The sequence below is a fragment of the Eptesicus fuscus genome, chromosome 20, assembly GCF_027574615.1.
Source record: "Eptesicus fuscus isolate TK198812 chromosome 20, DD_ASM_mEF_20220401, whole genome shotgun sequence".
NCBI lineage: Eukaryota > Metazoa > Chordata > Mammalia > Chiroptera > Vespertilionidae > Eptesicus > Eptesicus fuscus.
The window spans coordinates 38,317,856-38,342,611 of record NC_072492.1 but is presented as its reverse complement, the minus strand read 5'-3'; the positions used below and the strand labels follow the sequence as shown (position 1 = coordinate 38,342,611).

The 24,756-nt window shown below is 39.4% G+C and overlaps 2 protein-coding genes across 5 annotated transcripts in view; one reads left to right on the top strand and one right to left on the bottom strand.

Annotated features, from left to right (window-relative positions):
• AP2B1 (adaptor related protein complex 2 subunit beta 1) overlaps positions 1–24,756 on the top strand; it is a 100,816-nt gene that overhangs the window by 40,484 nt on the left and 35,576 nt on the right. For 3 of the 4 annotated variants that reach the window (XM_054709895.1, XM_054709896.1, XM_054709898.1), the window contains exons 12-16: positions 479–577; positions 2,921–3,180; positions 7,081–7,273; positions 23,073–23,114; positions 23,937–24,083. In XM_054709895.1, coding sequence (XP_054565870.1) covers positions 479–577; positions 2,921–3,180; positions 7,081–7,273; positions 23,073–23,114; positions 23,937–24,083 — 741 coding nt within the window. The remainder of the gene's footprint in view (positions 1–478; positions 578–2,920; positions 3,181–7,080; positions 7,274–23,072; positions 23,115–23,936; positions 24,084–24,756) is intronic. The other variant, XM_054709897.1, reaches the window with a different exon arrangement.
• Positions 4,098–4,479, bottom strand: LOC103297033 (cytochrome c oxidase subunit 6B1-like). Its single transcript, XM_008153660.3, has one exon. It carries the CDS (start codon positions 4,421–4,423, stop codon positions 4,163–4,165), a length of 261 nt encoding a protein of 86 aa, XP_008151882.2. The 5' UTR covers positions 4,424–4,479; the 3' UTR covers positions 4,098–4,162.

Here is a 24,756-nt window from a genome sequence, read left to right as displayed (position 1 = left end):
TCATTATTGTTGAAAGTATTACATATGTCCCCCTTCCCCCCATCTGACCCCCTCCCTATAGCCTGCCCCAGCCCCCTGCCCCTTCACCACCCTATTGTCTGTGTCCATGGGTTATGCATATATGCATCAATGTTGTAGCTTTTGGTGTAAGTAAATAATAAAGGACTTGGTCAGGAACCAATTTTATTATCATCACAATGTTAGCATGTACTTTCAGAAATATAGGTAATTATCTGGGTCAGAAACAGATAAGTAATTTTGATGCCAAAAATGCAATTTGGAAATAGTAGTCCATTGTGTTTTCAGTTGATGGATACCTTTGACTGCTATTGTTGATATTGGCTCAGTTTTAATCTTTGTCTCTTAATCAAAATCAGAAAGACCCCATAGTAATTCATTTTGGAAATATTATTTTGGAAATGATGCTATGAATAATGCTAATGTCTTTCACTTTAACTATTAAATTATGTCTGCTTAGGTGCAGCTCACTCTGCTTACTGCCATAGTGAAGCTGTTTCTCAAAAAACCATCAGAAACACAGGAGCTGGTACAGCAGGTCTTGAGTTTGGCAACACAGGTAAGAAATCTGGAAAAAGCATGAGGTTGATTTTAAATTATAGGAAATTATGAAACTCCCCATTTGTGGAGGTTTTAATTGGAAGGTTTCACCAGTCTTTAGATCTGTAAAATATAAAAACAGTGACTTATGTACAGGGTTAGGCAAAAATAGGTTTACGGTTATACTAGTACAGTTGTTCACATGGAAAAGACATCAGGTTATGATTATTACAATAGCTTTATTAACTCTGTGTTTCGCATACCCACAACTGTAAATCTACTGTTGCCCACCCCATACTGATACCATCATCCTGTAGTAAGTGTTGTCATGGAAGCTATCCTGTTTGGACCTGTTGTTATCAAAATCATTGTTCATTTCATTGTTTTCTTCTTTATGAGGCTCCATCAAACAAATTCCTAACCAGTTTTAGATTTTCCTATGCATTGGTGTGTACTTACCTGACCCTCTGAATTACTTACCTGACTAGATTTCTTTTTTATATCAGTTGTTCAAAACCTTAGAATCAAATGTAAGGATCTCCTGTAGAAAATGTGTAGGTCATTGTGGCATGCATTTATCTTCCTGATTCTAATTTATGTTCTCTAGCCTTAAATGCATTTTTGTATACTGCTACTATTCTATTTTATAGATGAGGAAACGGAGACAGATAGGCCCAGTTAGTATGGGGTAGAGCTAGGACTCAAATCAAGGTAGCCTGGTTCCAGAGTCTTTGACCTTATCCACTGTGTTATGCTGCTTTTCTAGTCTGAAAGTTAAGAATGACTGAGAATACCCATTCCTGCTTTCCCGGCCAAAAGCACTATTGTGTATAAGCCAGCATGTATAAGTGACCTTAGTAATTTTAAGATCATTGTGGATATTATTTCATATTTGGCTATAAATAATCATTAAGCAGTTTCTCTGAGCTTGCCTTTTCTGTACAATTAATGGTATCTGAGTAGTTAGCATAAAAGGACAACCACATTTATATAACTCTTTTTCACTGGATGTTGGGATATTTTTCTCAAGTTTGTAAAATAAGAACCCAATATTTATGGCTGGTAAGTACCAACAATATATGACTAAGAAAAACCACTTAAAACTATGTAGTTAAAACCACCTGGATCATTGCTGGTATTGAGCTAAATTACATGTGCGTTAGGTGGCTAAATAATGAACCTGTTCATCTTATAAACTCATGTGGAAGCCTTCAAACTGGCCTAGTATAAAGAAACTATTTTTGTATGTGAGTTTTAAATACAAAAATTGAAACAAGGACTTGTTGCTTTTAATAACATACCACTGGAACAACTTGTGCATAAATAAATGCCACCATATAGACTTAACTCTCAGAGGTACATACCAGGATATTTATTGCCACTTTTTAATGATCACAAAGATAGATGATAGATAGATAGATAGATAGATAGATAGATAGATAGATAGATAGATAGATAGACAGACAATAATCTAAATGTCCATCAGTAGGGCACCAGTAAATAATGAGTGCTACATATACAGTGGCAGACTACAGCTGTATGTGCCAATGTGGAAAGCAACTTGCAGAGCAGTATATATAGTATGAAACTGGTTTTGTATAAAATAAATACGCGAATGTGTGGGAGCTGTCTGGAAAGATAAGTAACACACTTAACATGGCTATTTTGGGGATGGGGAGTTAAAGGTGGGGAAGGGCCAGATGATTGGGAGAGACTTATTTTTATATTCCACACTTCTAAATCATGATGTGGCATTGATAAAACATTTTTTTAGTGATGAGCATGTAGAAATTGTTTTAAAACTACCACAGAAAAACAAGTCCATTAAGTTTCAAGTGTCACCATGTGCTCTCTTTTAACAGAAAATAGTCACATCTCATACTAAATTGTAATAATTAGTACTCTGTGAGCTCATTAAAGTCAGACACTGTTGTTTGTTATCTCTATTTCCAGGGTCTAGACAGTGTCTCCATAGGAGATACTTAAATATTTGAGTGAAGAAAGAAGGTATGGGTGAAATATATAAGATGTATTTCATGAATAATTCTGCTAATATTATAGCAGTTAAAAAACATTTTTATCTCCCAAAGCCATTTCACCAATTAATTTTTACTAGATTCAACTTTATTTTGCTTTTCCCAACTTGGCTTTGAATTTTAAGAGTAACCCATCTCAATTTATGTTTAGATTCATTGAAACATAGAGTTAATAGAATTAGGACTATTAAAACTGTATTGAGTCTAAGTTGAGCCTTAAGAGCCACAGTGTGTAAGTCACTACAGCATTGCCTTGATAATAAATCTGGCAGTTTGAGTTTCTGAACAGCTTCATTTAAACCTTCTTGCCTTTCTCTTTTCATTAGGATTCTGATAATCCTGACCTTCGAGATAGGGGCTATATTTATTGGCGGCTTCTCTCAACCGACCCTGTCACAGCCAAAGAAGTAGTCTTGTCTGAGAAGCCACTGATCTCTGAGGAGACAGATCTTATTGAGCCAACTCTGCTGGATGAGCTAATCTGCCACATTGGTTCTTTGGCCTCTGTGTACCACAAGCCTCCCAATGCTTTTGTGGAAGGAAGTCACGGAATCCATCGCAAACACTTGCCAATACATCATGGGAGGTAAGCAGGTGAAATGGATTTGAGTGAGAAATGTCTCTTTGCTTAGACAGAGTTGGTCTTCCTCAGGCTTTTATACCTAGTAAGTTTGCAAAATGGAAGCAGACCTCTACTATACTGCCCTGGGGGCTCTGTCTGAATAGCAGTGACCACACATGCACACAATGGGTGAAAGCCACAGAATGGATGAAAGATCCCTTGCTTCTAATCTGGGTGTTAATAATAGTATGGTTTAGAAAATTATGAAGATCTTCTAAACTGATAAAGTTTGAAAGTTGCTTGCCTCTCAGTAAGATGAGACTAGAAATCTTCCCAGAGTTGAAAACGTGGGGAAAAAAGCCTACATGCACACTTAGCTATCTTTCTTTTTTTTTAAATACTTTTTTTATTGATTTCAGAGAGGAAGGGAGAGGGAGAGATAGAAACATCAATGATTAGAGAGAATCATTGATCAGGTGCCTCCTGCACGACCCACACTGGGGATCAAACCCGCAAACTGGGCATATGCCCCGACTGGGAATCGAACTGTGACCTCCTGGTTCACTGGTCAACACTCAACCACTGAGCCACACCAGCCAGGCATATATGTGTTTTTATTAAACTATTTTCATTATCTAAGAAAAGTTTTAAAATTTATCTGACAATTAAGGGAACATATATATATATATACTTCAGCATATACAGGTACTTAAGGTTATTTCATATAATCATTCTATTGTCTGGCACAGAGAAGGTGGTCAAATTTTGATAAAACAAAAATTAAAAACAAAACAAAATTAAAAAATACTCACTCTGAAGCCCCTCTTACTGGTCCAGGTACTATTTTCAACCCAGGTTCTTGCTTAGTAATCCAGCTCTTTTACACATACACAGTCTTACATTTTTCCCACAAGTATTTATTATTAAGCCATGATTCAGGATTCTAGGGTGGGATATACCCAGGCCCCCCTTCACCTCCCTGGGAGAAGGATGGAGGATGCCCAGTTCAGATCTTCCCAGGAAACGTGCCTTCTGCCCGGTGGTCATTCCAGGCCGAAACCCAGGATATGGGGCATAGGCACGTGTACACACGCCGATGCCACTCAGACACGGAGACATCGCCCCCTTTAGCAGTCATTGCCTTCTCACAGTGGTGGGAGTCCAGGTAGTTCTGCCAACAGTTCCTCGTCTGGTTCTGGTTGGGGAAGCAGCTGTCAAAAGGAGCAGTCTGGTACTTCTTGAATTTGGTCTTGATGTCTTCTGCCATGTTGCTGATTCCTAAAGACGCCCCTGAAGCCGCTCGCAGCTCAATGTGACCTCAGCAAAGAGCCACACTTAGCTATCTTTATCCTGTACTGTAACTTTGGTTGAAGCTTATGGATAATGGTAGCAAATACCGCTTCTCTTGTGCTGTAAAGCTGTTATGAAATAACATTTGCAGGATTACTTTATAAAAGCAACCTGGATTCTGTTATAGACACAGTTTTTTAGTTACCTGTTCCTTTTTTAACAAATTAAATTGTCTCAGAAATTTTATTGTGAACAAGCTCTCAGGTCTCATGGAACTCTTGCTTTTTTGCTATCTTAAATTTTAATTTGGGAGGAGCATCACTTTAATAAGCTCTTATAATGGGTGTGTCATAATTGTTTCAGAATCTCCTTCCTTCACTAATCATAATAAACCTTAAATCTAAGTAGAATTTGATCCCAGAGTGTTTGGAGTAATTGTCCTTCTGTACTGTTGTCTGATATATATTGCTGTTTAAGTCCTTGAGTAGCCAGAAAGTAGGATTCATTGCTTTACAAATTAGTATAGAAAACATTTTGGGCTCCATTTAAATAAAATGGGTACAAATAAACAAGAAAAGGGCAATGCCCAAGAAAATAATTATTAATCTTTCATTAGCTTTTAATTGAGTTCAATCTTCGGTTTAGAAGGTGCTGGGATTTTCACCCATAGGAAACTCTGGCTTCATAAGGATTAAGCCTTGTAATAATTAACATTCTCTAGATATGACCATTGGACATCTAAGTACAGCTCCCAGTCTGTGCTTCAAGTTTTGATAATAGAAAAGGATTTTCTGTTGTAACTTGCCTCTGTAACATTATTTATATGCCAATTAAATTACCTTTCTTTTGATAACTTTTGACCCTCAGATGGAAGGAGAAAAGTGAAAGGAGTCAAGAAACAAAAACAGCCCTTTCTAGAATACAAAGAAAGAACCAATATTTAAACTATGCAAAAAGAAACAGTCTCTTAAAGTCTTATCTGATTAATAGCCTTTAATTTGTTACCTTCACAATTCCTTATGTGAATCCTTTTTGGATAACTTCTTTTTGGCCATTTGTGCTTATTTTGTGTGTGTTTTTATTTTTGTTTATTTTTGTAGTTCTTTTGTATTTTTAAAGGAAACACAAATGCAGAAATAACTTTTCCTTTGAAATAACTAGGGATGATATATAGCTGCAAATGGCATGTCTGTGATAGTACTGACATTACCTAGCTGTCTTCTGCAGCATAAGGATAAGTAAAATGCCTTTGACAGGCACTACAGTAACTCTATAAAACTTTATTCTTTTTTTAAACTTCTAGAAGAGACAGAATAATGTGTTATCTTTTACTTTGTAGGAATTCTTTATATAATGACAGTGATGTGTAGGGATTCATTGTATAATTTGGTTATAAGTAATTTGTCAGATAAATGTATTGACAAACATTTTCTCCTAGTCTATGGAAATACCTCTCTCACTCTCTTAATGGTGTCATTTGAAGAAGAGATAGTCTTAATTTTAATGAAGTCCAGTCCATCAAATTTTTTCTTTGATGGTTAGTACTTTTATGAAACTTTTGTCTACTCCAAGGTCATCAAGACATTCTCCTAGCTCTTCCCATTCACATTTGTCTGATTTATCTCTTTAATTTTTATTTATGTTGTGAGCTGTCAGAGTCAAGGCTCATTTTTCCCCACACATCTATCCAGTTGACTCAGCACCATTTTATTGAAAAGGTCATTTCCCTCTGTCCAGTCCTTTTAATTACCTATCGGAACTCACCACTTCCTTTTTATTTTTACAGTGTAGTGACAGTAGCAGTTTAGATTACTCTTAACTGACCTGCATGTCCATTCTCCCAACTTCAGTTCATTATACACACAGCTGCTAGAATAATGTTCCTCTAATGTTATTTTTAGTTTTTTTGTTTAACAAATAAAAAGGATTCTGCATTGTCTAACATATAAAAAATTAATTCTCCAGACTAATTTTAAAGTTACATTTTCCTCTTCTTCTCTTCCCCCAAATCTTACTAATCCCAATCTCTGCTCCTGCCAATATAATTTTTCACCATTCTAAAGTCCAATTGTTCATTTCTGTGCCTTTGCACAAATCCTCCCTTCCTTTTTGGAAGATTTCTCCCTGGTAGTTTTTCAAACTATGCTGTTCTTCAAAATCTAGCCATGAAACCATTCTCAGAAGCCTTTAGAGTCAGCTCCACCTAGTTTTGTTTCTCATCTATGTCCTGTCGCATGCAGCCCCTCAAACAGTGCTCATTTCTGCTGTTACACAGTGAGTGTGCTTTTCTGTCATTTTATGAATGCTGCTTTTTTGTTGTTAGAGTGTAAGTTATTTGAGAGCAGAAAAAAATACTTTTTTTTTCTCCCCGGAGTTTTCATTATGGTGCTTCCTCATAGAGTAGGTACTCAATTAAATTTGACCGACTAATCACATTATATAGTATACATTTCTTTTCATATTAGTAACTGTATTTTGATGAAAATAAGAGTTGCTGTTATCTCTTCATCTACATCACACACACACACACACACCCCAGTGTTTTACATACCTGACATTCACTTGTTGCCATGTTATTACGTCCCAGGTGAAACTGATTTTTCTCTCTTCCCTTCTTTGTATGTGTGTCTACAGCACTGATGCAGGTGACAGCCCTGTTGGCACCACCACTGCCACCAACCTGGAACAGACTCAGGTTATTCCCTCTCAAGGTGACCTTCTAGGGGACCTTTTAAACCTTGATCTCGGTCCACCAGTCAATGTGCCACAGGTATCCTCCATGCAGGTGGGAGCAGTGGATCTCTTGGGAGGAGGACTAGATAGTCTGGTAAGCATCTTTCTTTCTTCCTTCCTCGTGGTTGTTTTTCATTCTTGATATGCTGAAGAACTTTAAATTATTTGGCTTTTTAGAACTAGATCTTTCCTTGATAAGCACAGCATTGCCCTCTGATAAAGGACAGAATTATTTATCTTTAGCAAATTAATGATACTGTCCATCAGTGGTATGTCTACAAGCGTACAGGATTATTTTGTTGTCCTGCCTCTAAATAGAACTTTTGATGTTTAACCAGCCTATTCAGCAATCTTAATGTTTAGTGTTCTTTTCCAGAGCTCATTATTGCTTCTGCTGCTTAACTCTGGATAGCCTCTGTAATTCCCCTTGTCACCTGAATAGCATTTAAGTGACCTCATGGAGATCATTCTTTTTTGAGGCTTTCAAACCGTTGACTTTTTAATATTTTATGGCTTATGGCCTATCTAACTCTAAAAGATTTTGAGGCAGCCATTTGTATTAAAAACATACCTTTAGCCCTGACCGGTTTGGCTCAGTGGATAGAGCGTCGGCCTGGGGACTGAGGGGTCCCGGGTTTGGTTCCAGTCAAGGACATGTACCTTGGTTGCGGGCACATCCCCAGTGGGGGGTGTGCAGGAGGCAGCTGATCGATGTTTCTCTCTCATCGATGTTTCTCTCTCATCGATGTTTCTAACTCTCTATTCCTCTCCCTTCCTCTCTGCAAAAAAATCAATAAAATATATTTTTTAAAAAACAACATACCTTTATTACAGTTGGGAAGTACTGCTTAATAGGTTCTTCTCCTCCCCCTGTCCCCACCCTATCATACCTCCAATTTAATTAGCTTCCAGGATTCTAATACTAAAAGGCTCCAAAGTCTAGGGTATCTGAATATGTGCCACCAATGGGAACCAAAATTAGTTTTTGTTGCTGTAGAAGATAGATGAGAAATATTAAAGATGACCTTTCATTTGTGCAGAAGGCCAGAAAAATAACAGGTCTCATCACATGGCTCCCTGCAAAATAGGTACTTAACTGTGATGGGATTATATGGGCTCTTTTAGCTAGACAGTTGCAAATAAGATGTTTGTCAACCTAATGACTAGAAAGGTGCCCAACAAACTGATTTATTTAACATCAGAAATTAGAAGGCAGATGCCATGATAGGAAAATGTATGTTCTCAGAGATTATATTTTTAAAAAAACAACAACCTTATTTTTCACTACATATACCAGCATTTTCTCTTCTACTTTATGAGCAGTATTCTATCTTACATTCATGTCCACCACTACAGGTACATTTACTTTTTGGCAGGCAGAGAATCTAAGGAAATAGGATTATAGTCATATCTCTGTGGGTTGTGCATTTTACTAATGGGAAGTCCTGCTTTCAGAGTCTACACTGACTAAACTCTGGACTCCAGCTTATAGTGACATAAACGAGCACTCCTGTAGTGTTTCTGGGGGTATAAGTGTTTGCTTTTCATATTCATATCTTTAGTGGCTATAGTTGACTGATGATATAAGAACAGTAGTTTCCTCAGATGATTATTCTGCAATGCTTTATAGCCTCCTTAGAGACTCAGGAGACTGACAAATGAATATTGAAGTATTCATGGCAACTTCCACAGATCCCTTATAAACATTGAAAAAGCTTTTCCTATTCTGTTGATGCATCAACCACAAGTTAAATGCTACATCCTTCTCAAGTTAATGTGTTAACAACCATAATTATTAATTTCCCTGGTTGCTTATTGTACCTAAGAATAACAAATTAAGTTTGAAAGATGGAGGGGAAAAGAAGCCTTATGCTTTGATGTTGCCTGGCCCAGGATTCTATGCTCTTAGTTCTTGACCCATTTTAGCATGGAAGGAAAGAGACATGTTATATCTTTTTTTTTAGTATGTTTTTATTGAATTTTTAGAGAGAGAAACATCGATTGGCTGCCTCCTGCATGCTCCTTACTGGGGATCGAGCCTGCAATCCGGGCATATGCCCTGACTGGGAATCAAACCACTCACCTCTTGGTGCATGGGATGCTCAATCCACTGATCTACACGGGACAGGCTAGATGTGTCATATCTTCTGGCTTTGTATTAGCTCTTATGAGCCCCGAAAACCAATGAGGTTTCTCCTTATTTTTACATAGCTATTCAGTCATCTGTTAGAATTCTCACAAGTATCCTATCTAATAAAAGAGTAATATGCAGGTTGACCATCACTCCAACACACAAGATGGCTGCCCCATGTGGTCAAAGATGGCTGCCCCCATGTGGACACAAGATGGCCACCACAAGATGGTCAGCAGGGGAGGGCAGTTGGGAGGGACCAGGCCTGCAAGGGAGGGCAGTTGGGGGGGTGACCAGGCCTGTTGGAGAGGGCAGTTAGGGGTGACCAGGCCTGCAGGGGAGGGCAGTTAGGCATCAATCAGGCTGGCAGGGGAATAGTTAGGGGGTGATCAGGCTGGCAGGCAGAAGTGGTTAGGGGCAATCAGGAAGGCAGGCAGGCAGGCAAGCAGCTGGGAGCCAGCAGTCCTGGATTGTGCAAGGGATGTCCGACTGCCCGTTTAGGGCCGACCCTAGGATCGGCCCTAAACGGGCAGTCGGACATCCCTTGAGGGGTCCCAGATTGGAGGGGGTGCAGGCTGGGCTGAGGGACACCCCCACCCCACCCCCCCGTGCACGAATTTTGTGTACCAGGCCTCTAGTTACTTTAAATAGAAAAACTGTTAGAACTTTCTTAGATTATAGTAGCCAGCATCACACATGGGCCTTTTTTCTTTTTCTTTTTTTGTAAACTATATTTTTTTAGAGGGTGAGGAGTAAATTGGATTTCTAAATATTATACAGCCTTTACTGTGTAGGCCCTGTAATGTCCCTGTATATATCTAAATTTTAGTTTTTCTGACTTTAAAGTTATATACTTGGTGTTACAGTGCCAGAAAGTACTTACATGCAGTTTTCTTTAACTTATTCTGGTATATAAATATATCCCAGAAATCAAAATGAAAAGGAATAAAAGTAACACCTCCTTTTTTTTCCCCTTTTGGATCTGTACGTGGTTAAATGTATATTCACTCAGAGAACCAAGATTCTTTTTAAGAGAACATCACAAGGAACTCTGGCTGTATGGAAGATGAGTTTCTAAGGTAGTGGTAGACTGTGCCGCTTTTTAAAAAAATATATTTTTTATTGATTTCAGAGAGCAAAAGAGAAGGAGAGAGAGAGAAACATCAGTGATGAGAGCAAAACATTGATCAGCTGCCTCCTGCAGGCCCCACACTGGGGATCGAGCCCACGACTGAGGCATGTGCCCTGATCTGGAATCAAAACATGACCATAGGTCGACGCTCAACCACTGAGCCACACTGGTCAGGCAGACTGTGTCACTTTTAAAATGTTTTTATTGTTCTTGTGCAAAATACCTAATTTAAGGAGAAAAATAATCCTTAAAATTTTTCACTTAATCTATGTACATAGTGCCATTTCTTGAGTGAATTGTGTCCTCATAGCAGTGTTTCTCACATTATAATGTGCACATAAGTATCTTGGAGATCTCCAAGACAAATTCTAATTTAGTTGGGTGAGGCCTACAAGTCTGCGTTTCTAACTAGCTCCCAGGTTTGTGGACCACATGTTGGGTAGTAAAGACATAGAATATCTGAACCACTTCATTTTGCTGTTTGAACTATACCCGTTGGTAAACCCAGATGCCTTTTTCTCTTAACTTCAGTAGTAAACACATTTCTGGCTCTTGTAATGCCCCAAATTAATTGAGGGAGGACAAGAAACTCTTGCAATTATTTTTTTAAGGGTCTGTCTTTTATTCTCTAGGAAGAATAGTGTTGCTAGGAATGATAAAATTTGACCCAGACCCCACTTAACCCTTTGCACTTGCTTGCTTTTTTCTCGATTCCTTTATTCTAATGCTAACCGTGTCGAGTCACAGTCGACATCCGAGTGCAAAAGGTTAAATATGGCCAGGATTAGAGTTATGTGGTTGCCTAGCACTGGGTTATAATAAGCTCAGTGTTCATTTCAGAAAAGGCTATCAACAAGGCCTCTAGACTAGTGGTCGCCAACCTTTGGACTTCACAGACCACCAGTGTGGTCCACGGACCACCGATTGGCGACCGCTGCTCTAGATTGGGGCTGCTGTTTTTATCATTAGTTCTAACAAAACCTTACCCATAGAGGTCAGTGGTGTGTTGCTAATGAAGTATGGCAGCTACTAACCTTTGATTTCAAGCACGTGGTTCTCAATTTTAGCTACATAATTAGTACCATATTTTAAAAAATATTGTTAGTGTTTGGCCCAACCCTAGAGCAAATTAAACTGAAGTTCTGGGAGGACCTAAACATTTATGTTTTTAAAAGATACCCAGGTTATTTAAATTTTGCCACCTAGGTTGAGAAAATTGAGCCATATGAAATTTCAAATGGAGTTAGGTAAAAATATTAAAAGTTGATCTCTTAGCAAAGACAGTCATTTCCACAGAAGAATTATATTCTGGTAAGCCTCTTTGGCACCTCCTATAAAAAATAAACCTCTCTGACTCTACCTTTGTTCTTTCTCCCAGGACATTTTTCCATTGTGATTTGCTTTTAGGTGCTACAACCTATCAGAAGTTGAGCAGAAGTTGAATTTGACCAATTTAGGTTTAGTTGCTCAGTCCTAAGGTCTTTCTATACCCTTGTTTACTTTCCATAATTAGAAACTGAAAATAATTGGGGTTTTGTATGGTGTTGTTTTTTGTTTTTGTTTTGGGAGGGGGGGGTGATTGGCTACCCATTTTCTATTCTTGTTTTAAAGCTTGATATTCACTAGAAGATAATGTTATTCTTCTCTTTTCCTATCCTGGGGATCCTTCCATTAGATCTTGTTCACCCTCTTTCATTATTGCACTTGTGAAATTTTGAGATTTAGTGAGTTTGACTTCCTGAAATCATCATTCAGGAAATGCATTAGTCCCCCTTATCAACAATTTTTTATTTTCTATGGTTGCAGTTACATGTGGTCAACTGTAGTGCAAATATGTTAAATAGAAAATTTCATAAATAAACAAGTTCTAAGTTTTAAATTGTGCACTATGATGAATAACTAGAGGCCCAGTGCACGAATTCGTGCATGGGTGGGGTCTGGCTGGCCCAGCCCCAATCAAGGCCCGGGCGGGGGGGGGGGGGAGAACCGCAGGCAATTGGCTGGCGGACACCACCCCTGATTGGTGTGGGGTGGCCAATTGGGGATGGGGCCAGCCAGGGGGAGGGGCTGTGGGTGGTGGCCAACCAGCCCCACCCCATGATTGGTGCAGGGGGGGATCAGGGGCGGGGCCAGCTGGGGGGAGGGGCCGGGGGCAGTAGCTGCTGGCCTTGCCCCTGATTGGAGGAGGTGGGGCAATCGGGGGTGGATCTGGCTTGGGGATGGGGCTGCGGGCCAATCAGGGTGGTGGGGGATGATCGGGGGTGGGCTGGCAGGCCCCACCCCCAAATGGGGTGGAGAGGCTGATGGGGGCCCAGCAGCCAGGGGGAGGGGCTGTGGGTGGTTGGGGCTGTGGGTGGTGGGCTGCAGGAGGTTGGCTGGCCAGCCCTGCCCCCTATTGGGAGGGGTTGGCCAGCTGCCCCGCCCTTGATAGGGTGGGAAAGGCTGTTTGGGAGCAGGGCCAACCTGGGGGAGAGGCTGAGGGAGATTGGCTGGCCAGCCCAACCCCAGATTGGTCCGGTTTGCTGGCCGCAGTGGGCATCATAGCAACCGGTCATTCTGGTCATTACAGCGTTCTGGTCGCTGCCTTTATTTATATATATAGATATATATAGATATATAGATGTGATGAAATCTCATGCTGTCCCACCCAGATATGAATTGTTCCTTTGTCCAGTGTAGCCACACTACCTACCTGTTAGTCTCTTAGTAGCCATCTCAATGATTAGGTTGGTTATCGGAGAGAGATAGACTATATTCACAGTATATTATTATAATTATTACAGTATATTGTTATAATTATTCTATTTTTTATTATTGTGAATGTATTATTGTGCCTAATTTATAAATTAAACTTTATCATAGAATGTATTATAGGAAAACATATTGCATATATAGTGTTTGGTACTATCTGCTGTTTCAGGCATCCACTGGGGATCTTGGAATGGATTCCCCTGCAGATAATGGAGGGACTACAGTATTCTCTTTTGCTTGAAGTCTACAGATAAATTTCCTCCTTCTTTTAGTATAAACTTAACTGTTGCCTTGATGTAGAATGAATTCAGGTAATGGAACTTACTCTGTTCTGTATGTTGAGCATGGCGGTGTACTATTCAGATGTAGGCTTACAAAAGTAGTTACTTGGGTTTTTTTGTTCTTTGATTTAAAAACTGTGTATGTATCTTTGAGGCCTCTGATACTGGATCTAAGAAACTGCTCATCTGAGGTTATTTTTTCACAGGGCAAATCTTTCTGGTTTGTAGTGTGGAAGGTGACCCGATGCCCATGTATATAGTTCTTGCATACATGTAATAAAGATAACCATCTGGAATAAGTCTGATATCTCTGAGGATCACTAAAGTAGTCATTTCATCTCAATTATTTGCTGCCTTTACTTTCAGGCATCAGCAGAGGCCTTGGCTAAATTATAACCTTTTTTTATCCAAGGTGCTGTGTATTATTCTACTTAGAAAAATGGTGCTATTGTACATCAAAAATGGAAAGGAAGCATTATCCAGAGAGCCCTTCATGCTGACGAAGGGTTTCCTGCCTGGGGAATGTGCTCTCAGTGTGCCTAGCTGGAATGGAGTGGAATAGAGGAGAAACTGCCTTTTCCTGACTCCACTGCATGCTTTTAAAAACCTCCTCCTCTGTTTCTTTTTCTTTTTTCTTTTTTTGTTAATCCTCACATGAAGATATTTTTCCCATTGGTTTTTAGAGAGGATGGAAGAGGGGGAGAGAGAGAAACATCCATGTGACAAAGACACATAAATTGGTTGCCTCTCGCATGCGCCCACAACCAGGGGGGCGGGTATTGGACCTGCAACCCAGGTATGTGCCCTCCAGGAATTGAACCTCTGACCCTCTGGTGCGCAGGACGGTCCTCTAACCACTAAGCATACCAGCCAGGCCTAGTTTTGCATTTTTATATTTCTTCCTCTGGAATAGATTTGTAGTGATTTCAGAGCTTATTTTAGAGTTGGTAGTGTTGTGGAGAGATCTTTGTAAATTGTGGCCCACTTTTGCCTGGTATGTTCTTCAGTGTGACTTCTATAACCACTAATTTTTATTTTTTTAATCAGTTCTTGGATTTAATCAAGGTTGGTCTCTGGCAGTCAAGGGAATAATTACCAATTATTGAGTGTCTGTGTCTGTGCCAGTCCCTGTGTTAGAACTTTTATCATTTCTAATCCTCAAAATAACCCTGCAAAGTAATTAATATTGAGCTTCATTATATAGAAAACTGGAGGTCACATAGCAAATAAGTCTTTTATTTTTCTTTCTTTTTAATAATTCTTTATTGTTGAACGTATTACATATGTCCCCTTTTCTCCCCATTGAACCCCTCCAGCCCACACCCCCGCCCCGGGCCCTCACCGACCCATTGTTTGTGTCCGTGTGCTATGCATATATGTGTGCAAGGTCCTTGGTTGATCCCCCCTCCCCTGCCTTCTCTCCAAGATTCTGCACTCTGTTCCATGCTTCCATGTCTCTGGATCCATTCTGTTCATCACTTTATTTTGTTACTTAGATTCCACATGTGAGTTCAATTGTGTGATACTTGTCTTTCTCTGACTGACTTATCTCACTTAGCATGATACTCCCCAGGTGTTCCCCCCCCCCCCCCCCAAAAGGGTAAGAGATCCTTCTTTGTTACTGCTGCTGCATAGTATTCAATGGTATAAATGTACCACAGCTTTTGTATCCACTCATCTACTGCTGGGCACTTGTGCTGTTTCCAGATCTTAGCTATTGTAAACTGTGCTGCTATGAACATAGGGGTGCATACATTCTTTCTGATTAGTATTTCACGTGTCTTAGGCCTGCAGTCGCCAACCTTTCAGACCACTGGACCACCGGTTGGCAACTGCTGTCTTAGGCTATATTACTAGAAGTGGGATTACTGGGTCAAATGGCAGTTTCTTATTTAACCTTTTGCACTCAGATGTCAAGTGTGACTCGACACGGTTAGCATTAGAATAAAGGAATCGAGAAAAAAGCAAGCGAGTGCAAAGGGTTAATTTTTTGAGGAGACTCCATACTATTTTCCATGCAAATAAGTCTTAACACATTGCAGACGGATTACGAGAATTCTCTCTTAATATTACACAGTGTTTTACAAAGTATCATACTTTAAAAAGATATTAACTGGTAAGAACATGTAATAAATAACTTCAAATGCTTTAATTTTAAAGCATGCCTTTAACATTTACATAAAACATTTTTTGTACTCGTTCAATAGAAACTTATCTGGCCACTGGGTAAAGCTAGCAATAAAACTACTGGTCCGCAACTTGTTAAGTGTTGGGATTTGAACCCAGAACTTTTTCAAAACATCAGAGTTTATATCTTTTCCACTATCCTGTGATTGTGCCAGTTTATTTGTTATTGTCATCTTCTGGAATAGAATCTAGTCTTACCTTTGGTCCTTCTCAAACTGGGGTACACAATCTCTGGAGCATACAGAATAGTGTAGGATGCATCTGAAGCTGCAGAAGAAACTTGGCTCATTGTCTTGCAATGTCAGTCTTACTTGATCGTAAGTAATGTAAACATAGACTAAATACTGATGTGTTAAGGCAGTGTGAATGTTTAAGATAAAACACAAGGTTTGTTTGCCCTAGGCCTCTCTGTGCCCTGGGTGTATGAGTTTGGATTAGTATGCCACTAGGAGGCACATGAAAGTTTAAGGACTGTAGAAGTGTATTTATACATAGAAAGGGGGACTGGATAAGTTTATATATCTGTGTTGCAGCAAAAGGAACAAGATTGTTCATCTTACCCTCTTTTAAGTAGAGCCACAAAATCACATCAATGAGTTGTGATATAAAGCACTAGTGGGGATAAGCCCTGTTTATCTGTTCAAGACATTCTTCTGCTGAAAACTGGCTGTCAAAACTACTCAGACAATACGTTTCCTCTCTTGAAAGGGCTTTGGCCTTGTGTAGGGGCACCCTTCCCTTCCCCACCCCCAATTGGTTCTGTTCATGTGTGTTGGCAAGATTGATGCATATATGATGCTTTAGACCAGTTGATGAAACAATTGTGTTAGCCTTCTGTTGATTTTGTGATAATTTTCTCCAGCAAAATTATTCATTTCAAAATTTTTTCCCTAAGAAATAATATTGCCAATAGTCCTGTTTACATGGTTAGTAGGATACTCACTCAATAAATATTCTATGACAGGCTCTATTCTATGTACTGTAAATATAGTTGTGGTGAGTCCTTACAAGCTTATATTCTAGTGGGAAGCAGACAGATGACAAATATACAGGGTGAGGCAAAAGTAGATTTGCAGTTGTTCATATGGTAAATAATACGATAACTAATAAAAAAATGTAAGAATAAACTGTATTTCACGTACTTTTGCCTCACCCTGTATGGGCAGGTAGTAAGTACTACAAAGGAAAATGAGATGTAGAGCTTCTCTTCTGGATTTTTACCAGATTCAACATGAAATTGTCTGACTTAAGAAACTGGTAGTGGCCATTCTGAGGACTTTTTGTCACATTCTGTTCTCTGTTTCATCTCAAAGTAATCTGTTACATCCTCCTACTTTTCTGATTATATAAGCCTTTTTTTCTTTAAAGTTGAGTATCCTGATAGTTTTGTATGATATAAATTCATTTATGCCATTTCACGTTAAGGCTGTTCTCAGCCATTAGTTGAATAGCTTTTGCATGGTTACAGATTCTTTCACCAATTTGATTATAGTTTATGATGCTTTTTTGAACAGCCTTTTGAAGATCAAATTAAAATTTGCAGCCCAACAGCTAAAAATCATACTTTCACCTAGGAGATGAATTGTGCCTTCTAAAATCTAAAACCCTAGTAGGAAAAAATACAGATTGATATTTTTGACACCAATAGGGTTTTGGTATAAGTTTTATTGTTTGTGATGGACTCTTTGTATACTGTTTGTACATCATTCTGTTCTGAGTCAGAATAACAGAGCTGTCAGTAAGCTGTCTAACCTGAAGCATTCCTTAGACTCCCTTCAATTAAATCAGTTCTGGAAAATAGCAAATAATTATAGATGGGAGCAAAGAAATATCTGAACTTAAGATCTACACCTCTACTTAAGAGAATGTCTTTAGATACTTGGACAACTCCACAGTTTTAGAAGCAGGAAGGTACTTTGGACTGATCAGATGTATCTCAAATACATCTAATCCAGATTGTTGTGATATTTTGAAAAAATTTGGATTTGTGTGTGTGTGTGTGTGTGTGTGTGTGTGTCTGCTCAGCAGCCATCTCTATTGATAAACTTTTTTTTTTAATCCTCAGCTGAGAATATGCTGTGTTTTGTTTTTTTCATTGAATTTTAGAGGAATGAAAAGAGAGAGAGAGAAAGAAACATCAATGAGAGAAATTTGAGAGAGAAACATAGATCGGTTGCTTCCAGTCCGGGCCTTTACCCCGGGGATCGAACCCCCCACCTTTTGGTGTATGGACGATGCTCCAACCAACTAAGTCACGCCAGCCAAGGTTCAGTTGATAAACTTTTATAAAATATTTTTTTTCTCTTTTCTTGGAGTTAGGCAAACCTGTTTCCTTATAGAACTTCTATGTAGTTCTGCTATTGTAATATATTGCCATTGGATCGAGGGTTTTTTCTTTTGATCTAGATGAGCTAGAGCTATATGCAAACTCAGCTCTAACTTTTGGTTCATCCTGGCTGTGCTGCAGAGCTCATGTAATCATACTGAAGTCCCTTTAGCTCATAAGTTATAATAGGTCACCATGAAATCATAGTTTTCCATCCAGTTACTGAACTAACATTGCAAGGACACATTGTTGTGTAGTTCAGCAAGAACTGAGCCCTGTTCAGCACTACTCCTGGCATATGAAAATGGCCAAATATTAGTACTATTCTAAGTACCATTTAATGACTGCAACTACTATGACTTAAATTGGGGATTGGAGTTCTACTATACCTCTAGTACAACATTTTGACTTGGTTATCAGCTACAGAACTTTAGGAAAATTTCTCAATTTTTAGCTTTTGAAATACTCTTTATTTTTTTTAAATAAGTATCTTTTTTTGTTTTTATTGGTTTTCGAGAGAGACAGAGAGAAACATCAATCGGCTGCCTCCTGCACGAATCAAACCTGTAACCTGGGCCTGTGCCCTGACCAAGAATCCAACCAGTGGACTTTTGGTGCTCGGGATAACGCTCAACCAACTAAGCCACACCAGCCAGGGCTGAGATATTCTTTTCCTGAAGTTGGCACCTCACCATCCTTCATCTTCTTGCATTCTGGTTTATTTGGCCTATAGGTGACATTATTTCCTTTGTAGAGAAAATAGTCTGAGTAAGGCAATACGGGGGACGATGGAAAGTGGACAGCTTCAGAGAGACACTTAAACACAGAATCTGTACACCTCAGGTTGAGATTACAGCCATATCTTACATATCTACCACGTTTCATTCCTGGCTTTCAACAGCTCACTGGATAACAGATATCACTGAATTTTTACAAATCCTAGTTTTACTGATTTTGTACCCTACCTGATAAGTATTGCCAAACATAAATCTCATCCAGATAATACAGCAACTCACTGAAATGGTTAATAGCTAGTTCAGGCTACATGACAACTTTGCTGGGTTTTGTTCAGCTTTCTAGTTTTCATTTTCTTTCTTGATTAATATCTGCATCATTCAGCTTGTCACAGTAGATAAGAGAAGCCACTCACTGGGTAATTGGCTCCCATCTTGCTGACATCTCCTTATTAGTCACTCATGCCATCACTGTGCTATTACCGTTGTCATATTTTCAGAGAGGAGGATAATAACGTTCCTTAGAATCTTTTTCAGTCAAGAATAACAGTGCTGAAAAAGCTTTAGTTTTGCTAGTTAGAAAACATACTGAAATTTTCCTTTCCCTTTGCTTTCTGGACATACAGCATAGTTAGGTGAGCCTTTATATTTCTGAACTCATGTCTCTAATAGTCCTTGATCCTCTCTTGTAAGATCAGAGTTCTTGATTCTAGCTGAATTGTATCTGCTATACTGAACATAAAGAAATTAATATCGGGATTTCTTTTTAGTTTCTTCCTTGGTTTTAAATTAAATTGACGAGCGGCCTGAGGAGGGGGAGAGTACATTCAGATCTTTCCAGCTAAGATAATGTTCATATACTCAGAGATAATAAGATTGATAGCTAAGAAAATAAGGGCTATAATTGGGCTTTATTTCTTTTGACCTAAACACTGTCGGTGAGGGTCTTTTTTTCAAGGGCTTTTCTTGAATTCAGCATATTTGATAAAACTGCTCTTTCTCTTTCAGTGTGTTTTGTTTTTTTTTTTTTTTTTGCCAACGAGTGCCAACCAAGTCCTTCTAAAGAATTCCATTTGCCCTAGCCAGTTTGGCTCGGTGGGTAGAGCATCAGCCTATGGACTGAAGGGTCCCAGGTTCGATTCCGGTCAAGGGCATGTACCTTGGTTGCAGGCACATCCCCAGTAGGAGGTGTGCAGGAGGCAGCTGATTGATATTTCTCTCTCATCGATGTTTCTAACTCTATTCCTCTCTGTAAAAAAATCAATAAAATACATTAAAAAGAATTCCACTTCTTTCAAGCTCGGATGGTAAACCTGACCAGAAGGGAGGACAATGGTGGGAGGGAGAAGGAATCACAAAACCAGATCAAAGTATCAGGACAAATGAGACATTTTGCATTCTCCCTGTCCATAGGAAGGGTTTTTCTTTCTACTCAAGTTCTAACTTCCTTTTTATTTAAGAGTTAGCTTCAAAGTCAACTCTGAACAGATGAATCGAGTTCAAATAATAGTTAATTCTCTAAGGCAGTGGTCGGCAAACTCATTAGTCAACAGAGCCAAATATCAACAGTACAATGATTGAAATTTCTTTTGAGAGCCAAATTTTTTAACTTAAACTTCTTCTAACGCCACTTCTTCCAAATAGACTTGCCCAGGCTGTGGTATTTTGTGGAAGAGCCATACTCAAGGAGCCAAAGAGCCGCATGTGGCTCGCGAGCCACAGTTTGCCGACCACTGCTCTAAGGCAATGTTTTTCAACCTTGTCTGTGCATAAGAATCACTAGGGAAGCTTTTCAAAATTCTGATGCCCAGGCTGTACCCAGAACAATTAAACCATCTCTGGGGTGAGACTCAGGCATGACATCACTATTTTTTAAATTTCTGTCTCCCCCCCCCACACACACACACACACAAAACACACACGTTCCATTGTGTATCTAAAGCTAAAAACCATAGTTAATGAAACACAATTGAAGTAATTATTAGTACTCAGAACACTTGAATTTTAGTCTAAGAAATTCCAGGTTTTTATGAATAAAAACTAAAAACATCTTGTAATCAGCCTACCTTTGCAGACTTATTTTCTACAACTTTCCTTCCCCCGCTACTTCCCCCTATAGCTATCCTGTGCTCCGGTTTAATTGAACCATACTCCTCCTTGATCTTGCTTTTATTCGTGTATGTGTTTTTCAGACTTTGTTCATTCCATTCAGGAAATAACCCCCCAGTTTTGCTTTTTATAATCCCACACTACCACCTCTTTGAAGCTTCTTTTTATTATCTTCAGCTAGAAGGAGGCTCTCTCTTCAGAACTTCTCTTTTTCACTCTTAATATTCTGTTTTTGTTTTATTTCTCCTGCCAGTGGGCAAAGTATGGGTTTTCTTCATCTGTGTATTCCCTTCATCGCCTGATATCTTTACATTTCCAGTAGTGCCTGTATCCCAGTAAACATTACATCAGTATTTGCCCAAATAAAAGGAATTTCATGCTTTTTTGATGTCATGTTGCAGATGTGTGAGAAAGTAGATGTATCTTTTTTTTCCTTTCATACTTTTATAGTTATTCAAATTGTTATTTATGATGACCTTTTTACTTATTTATGCATGTGATTTTTGTTCCATGTCTAACCAGATTCTGGAGAGGTTTGGAGTACTCTGTAGCTTAGAGCAGAAATTTCTTACTAATGCCAGTTAGAAGCACCTGCTGGGGTTATTTTCTGTCATGGTGGAAACAAGACTTTGTCAGAAGTCTTACTATTTTTCAGTAGAGATTATATTTTAGAGTTTGGTCACCCTGTTTGTCTGTTCATTGAGAAGATAAATCTTTCCCAAATCCTGAAGACCAATGAAAAAAAAATTTTTTTTTAATTTTCATTCCAGGATATTTTTTCTATTGATTTTTAGAGAGAGTGAAAGGGAGGGCGGAGAGGGAAGGAGAGAGAGATCAACAGACAGACATCAACTGGTTTCCTTCTGCAAGAGCCCCAACGAGGGTCAGGGATCTAACCTGCAACCAAGGTACATGCCCTTGACCGGGAAACCTGCGACCCTTGAGTCCATGGGCTGATGCTCTAACCACTGAGAAAAACTGACCAGGGCTGCAATTTTGTTTATTAGCACAATCCAGTACCAAGATTTCCAAGTTTCTACACTGAATTACAGACAATAAAGGGAACATTGTTTTGTAAAGCAGACACAAGCCTTTGGTGGTTCAAAGAGGAATTTTAGATGCACAGTGAGAACTAAGGAGGAAGCAAATGTGGAACTATAGCAAAAAAGGGTGTGTTTTTTTTTAACTTTTTAAACAGCATCATTAATTGTGTATATATGTGTGTTCTGTTTTTCTTCATGCCAGCTATACTCAGCTTCAGTTCTTCTTTAATGCTTCTGTTGTGGAAGACTGACTTCAGGGTGAATTATATAAGAACCCTGCAGGGGCAGGAAGGGCCGAGACTGAGACCATGCGGAATTATTTTCCTGCCACCTAGCTAATTAAATTAGGCTAATTCTCCAATAGTTAGCATCATTTTACGTGATCTCCAAATAAATCACAGTATTTCTCAGTAGTATTGACTGTGAGAGAGATTTGCATTCCCACTTCCTCACCAACTAGGATATCTTCCTATCCCAGCTGTTTTCTTTCTTAGGAAAGTTCTAAACTCTAAAAACCACTCTTGTTCCCCCTGTAATTTTTGCAGCTTAAAATTGCAACTCAATACTGGTTTGGTTCCCCCTTCTACGAGGGGCAGCAAAGAAAAAATAAAATATTTTCAAAATATTGCTGCTTGGCCCTGGCTGCTTTGGCAGATAGAGTGTCATCCTGTGGACTAAAGGGTCCCAGGTTCAATTCCAATCAAGAACAAATGCCCGGGTTTCGTGCTTGATCCCCAGTAGGGGGCTTGCAGGAGGCAGCCGATCAATGATAATCGCTCATCATTGATGTTTCTATCTCTCTCCCTCTCCCTTCCTCTCTGAAATCAATTAAAATATATTTTTAAAAAATATTACTGCTTGAAGGTAGAGCTTTTTTAAATATGCAGATTTTTAAATTTCAGTTTGCGTTTGTGCCTATGTACCCCTTTGGAAAGATTGGATCTGAAACATCCCTAAGATGTCCCAGCTCCATCTTCTTTCCAAATTTTCTCAAAACTCCTACACACCATCACTGTCATTACTTGGTTCCCCTAGGACATATTTCTCTGCAGTCTAGAAATTCTTTCAGCTTTGGGACACAACTGAAGAGCATGTATTCCAGAAACTTGGTAGAGCAATTTACAGATTCTGTATGGGCATCTAGTACTTAGTTAAATGAACTCTACCTCTCTCTTCTCTCTCTCCTTTCTCTCTTTCAGCTTGGCAGTGACCTTGGCGGGGGCATTGGAGGAAGTCCGGCAGTAAGTGCCATCCATTTTTTTTTTTACCATGGGATGCGCTGCCCCGTTTGATGCCTTTCCTATGCACACATTCTCAGACCAGCCACCACTATCTAGCACTATACACCAAAACTTTTATAGCAATATATGAAGAATAGAGAGTAGCATAGGGATACTTGGAAACTTTGGGGTCATACATCACATGTGGTATAGGGGCATCTTTAGGGATTGGTGCTCTAGTGTTTACACAGATCTTTGTTTTCCTGACATTAGAGAGCTAAATGGACCCTCCCATCTCGACTGGCTAGTACCTTTATTCTCTGGTGTCATCTTAAAATACTTGACAGAGTCAGTTGGACTCAGAGTGAGACTCTCCTTGTAAGTTAGTTTGGGGGATGGGAATATCCTCCCACAGGAGAGTTTCCTACTAGATATTTATGCCTAAAAGGGGAAATAAGATTTGCCTGGACCCAGGTGGGAATGGATCTGCTGTCTAAGTTGGATGCTTCTCCTTCTTTCTGTAGAAACAAACTTTTCTTCTATAGGGTACTTATAGGCCTTTTGCACAGAATCATGGAAGCTAAAATTGGAAACAAATAAAATATCTTGATCACTGTGTTTCTAATCGTACTGATTACTTTCTCTTGATAGGACCTCTAAAGAGTGTTTATCTTATCAATGATGACTAAAAGGACAAAGAATATACTGATTCAACTCCTAATAATATTGTGATTATGGTGTGTTCTTATTGATTTATCAGTATTGCTAAAATATGTAGAAACATTGTAAGGGCTATTAATCTGTTCTTCCTGATCCGCTCCCCTCCCCTTTTTTTCTCTGCAGGTGGGACAGTCCTTCATTCCATCATCAGTGCCTGCAACCTTTGCTCCTTCACCTACTCCTGCTGTGGTCAGCAGTGGTCTGAATGATCTATTTGAACTCTCTACAGGGATAGGCATGGTACATGGCGGATATGTGGCTCCTAAGGCTGTAAGTAAAGCAACACTTTCATCAACACTAATCTACACTAATAAAAGAGAAAGATGCAAATTGACCATACCTTCAAGACGCCCACCAGCCATTCAGGAGTGAATATGCAAATTAACCCAACAAAGATGGTGGGTTAATTTGCATACACAGGCGCCCATTGGCAGGGGGCGGGATGCTTGCATCGTCACCATGGCGATGACACAGGCGTCCGCACAGCCCCAGCTGCTCCAGGCCTCTGGGCAGCATGGGAAGGCAGAAAGGTGGCTCCGGGCAGGAGTGGAAAGGTGGCTCCGGCCAGAGCGAAGGCAGTGCCAGCAGCCAGGGGAAGGAAGGCCCATTCTTGCACAAATCTTCATGCATTGGGACACACACACACACACACACACACACACACACACACACACATATATATATATATATTTGACTTCAGAGAAGAAGGGAGAGGGAAAGATAGAAACATCAATGATGGGAGAATCATTGATCGGCTGCCTCCTGCACACCCTCTCCTGGGGAATAAGCCCACAAACCAGGCATGTGCCCTGACTGGGAATCGAACCGTGACCTCCTACTGGTTCATAGGTTGGTGCTCAACTACTGAGCCACACCGGCAAGGCAAAGCAACACTTTCTTAATGGACATGACCTGAATTACTTAGTTTCTATCATTTGTGTTA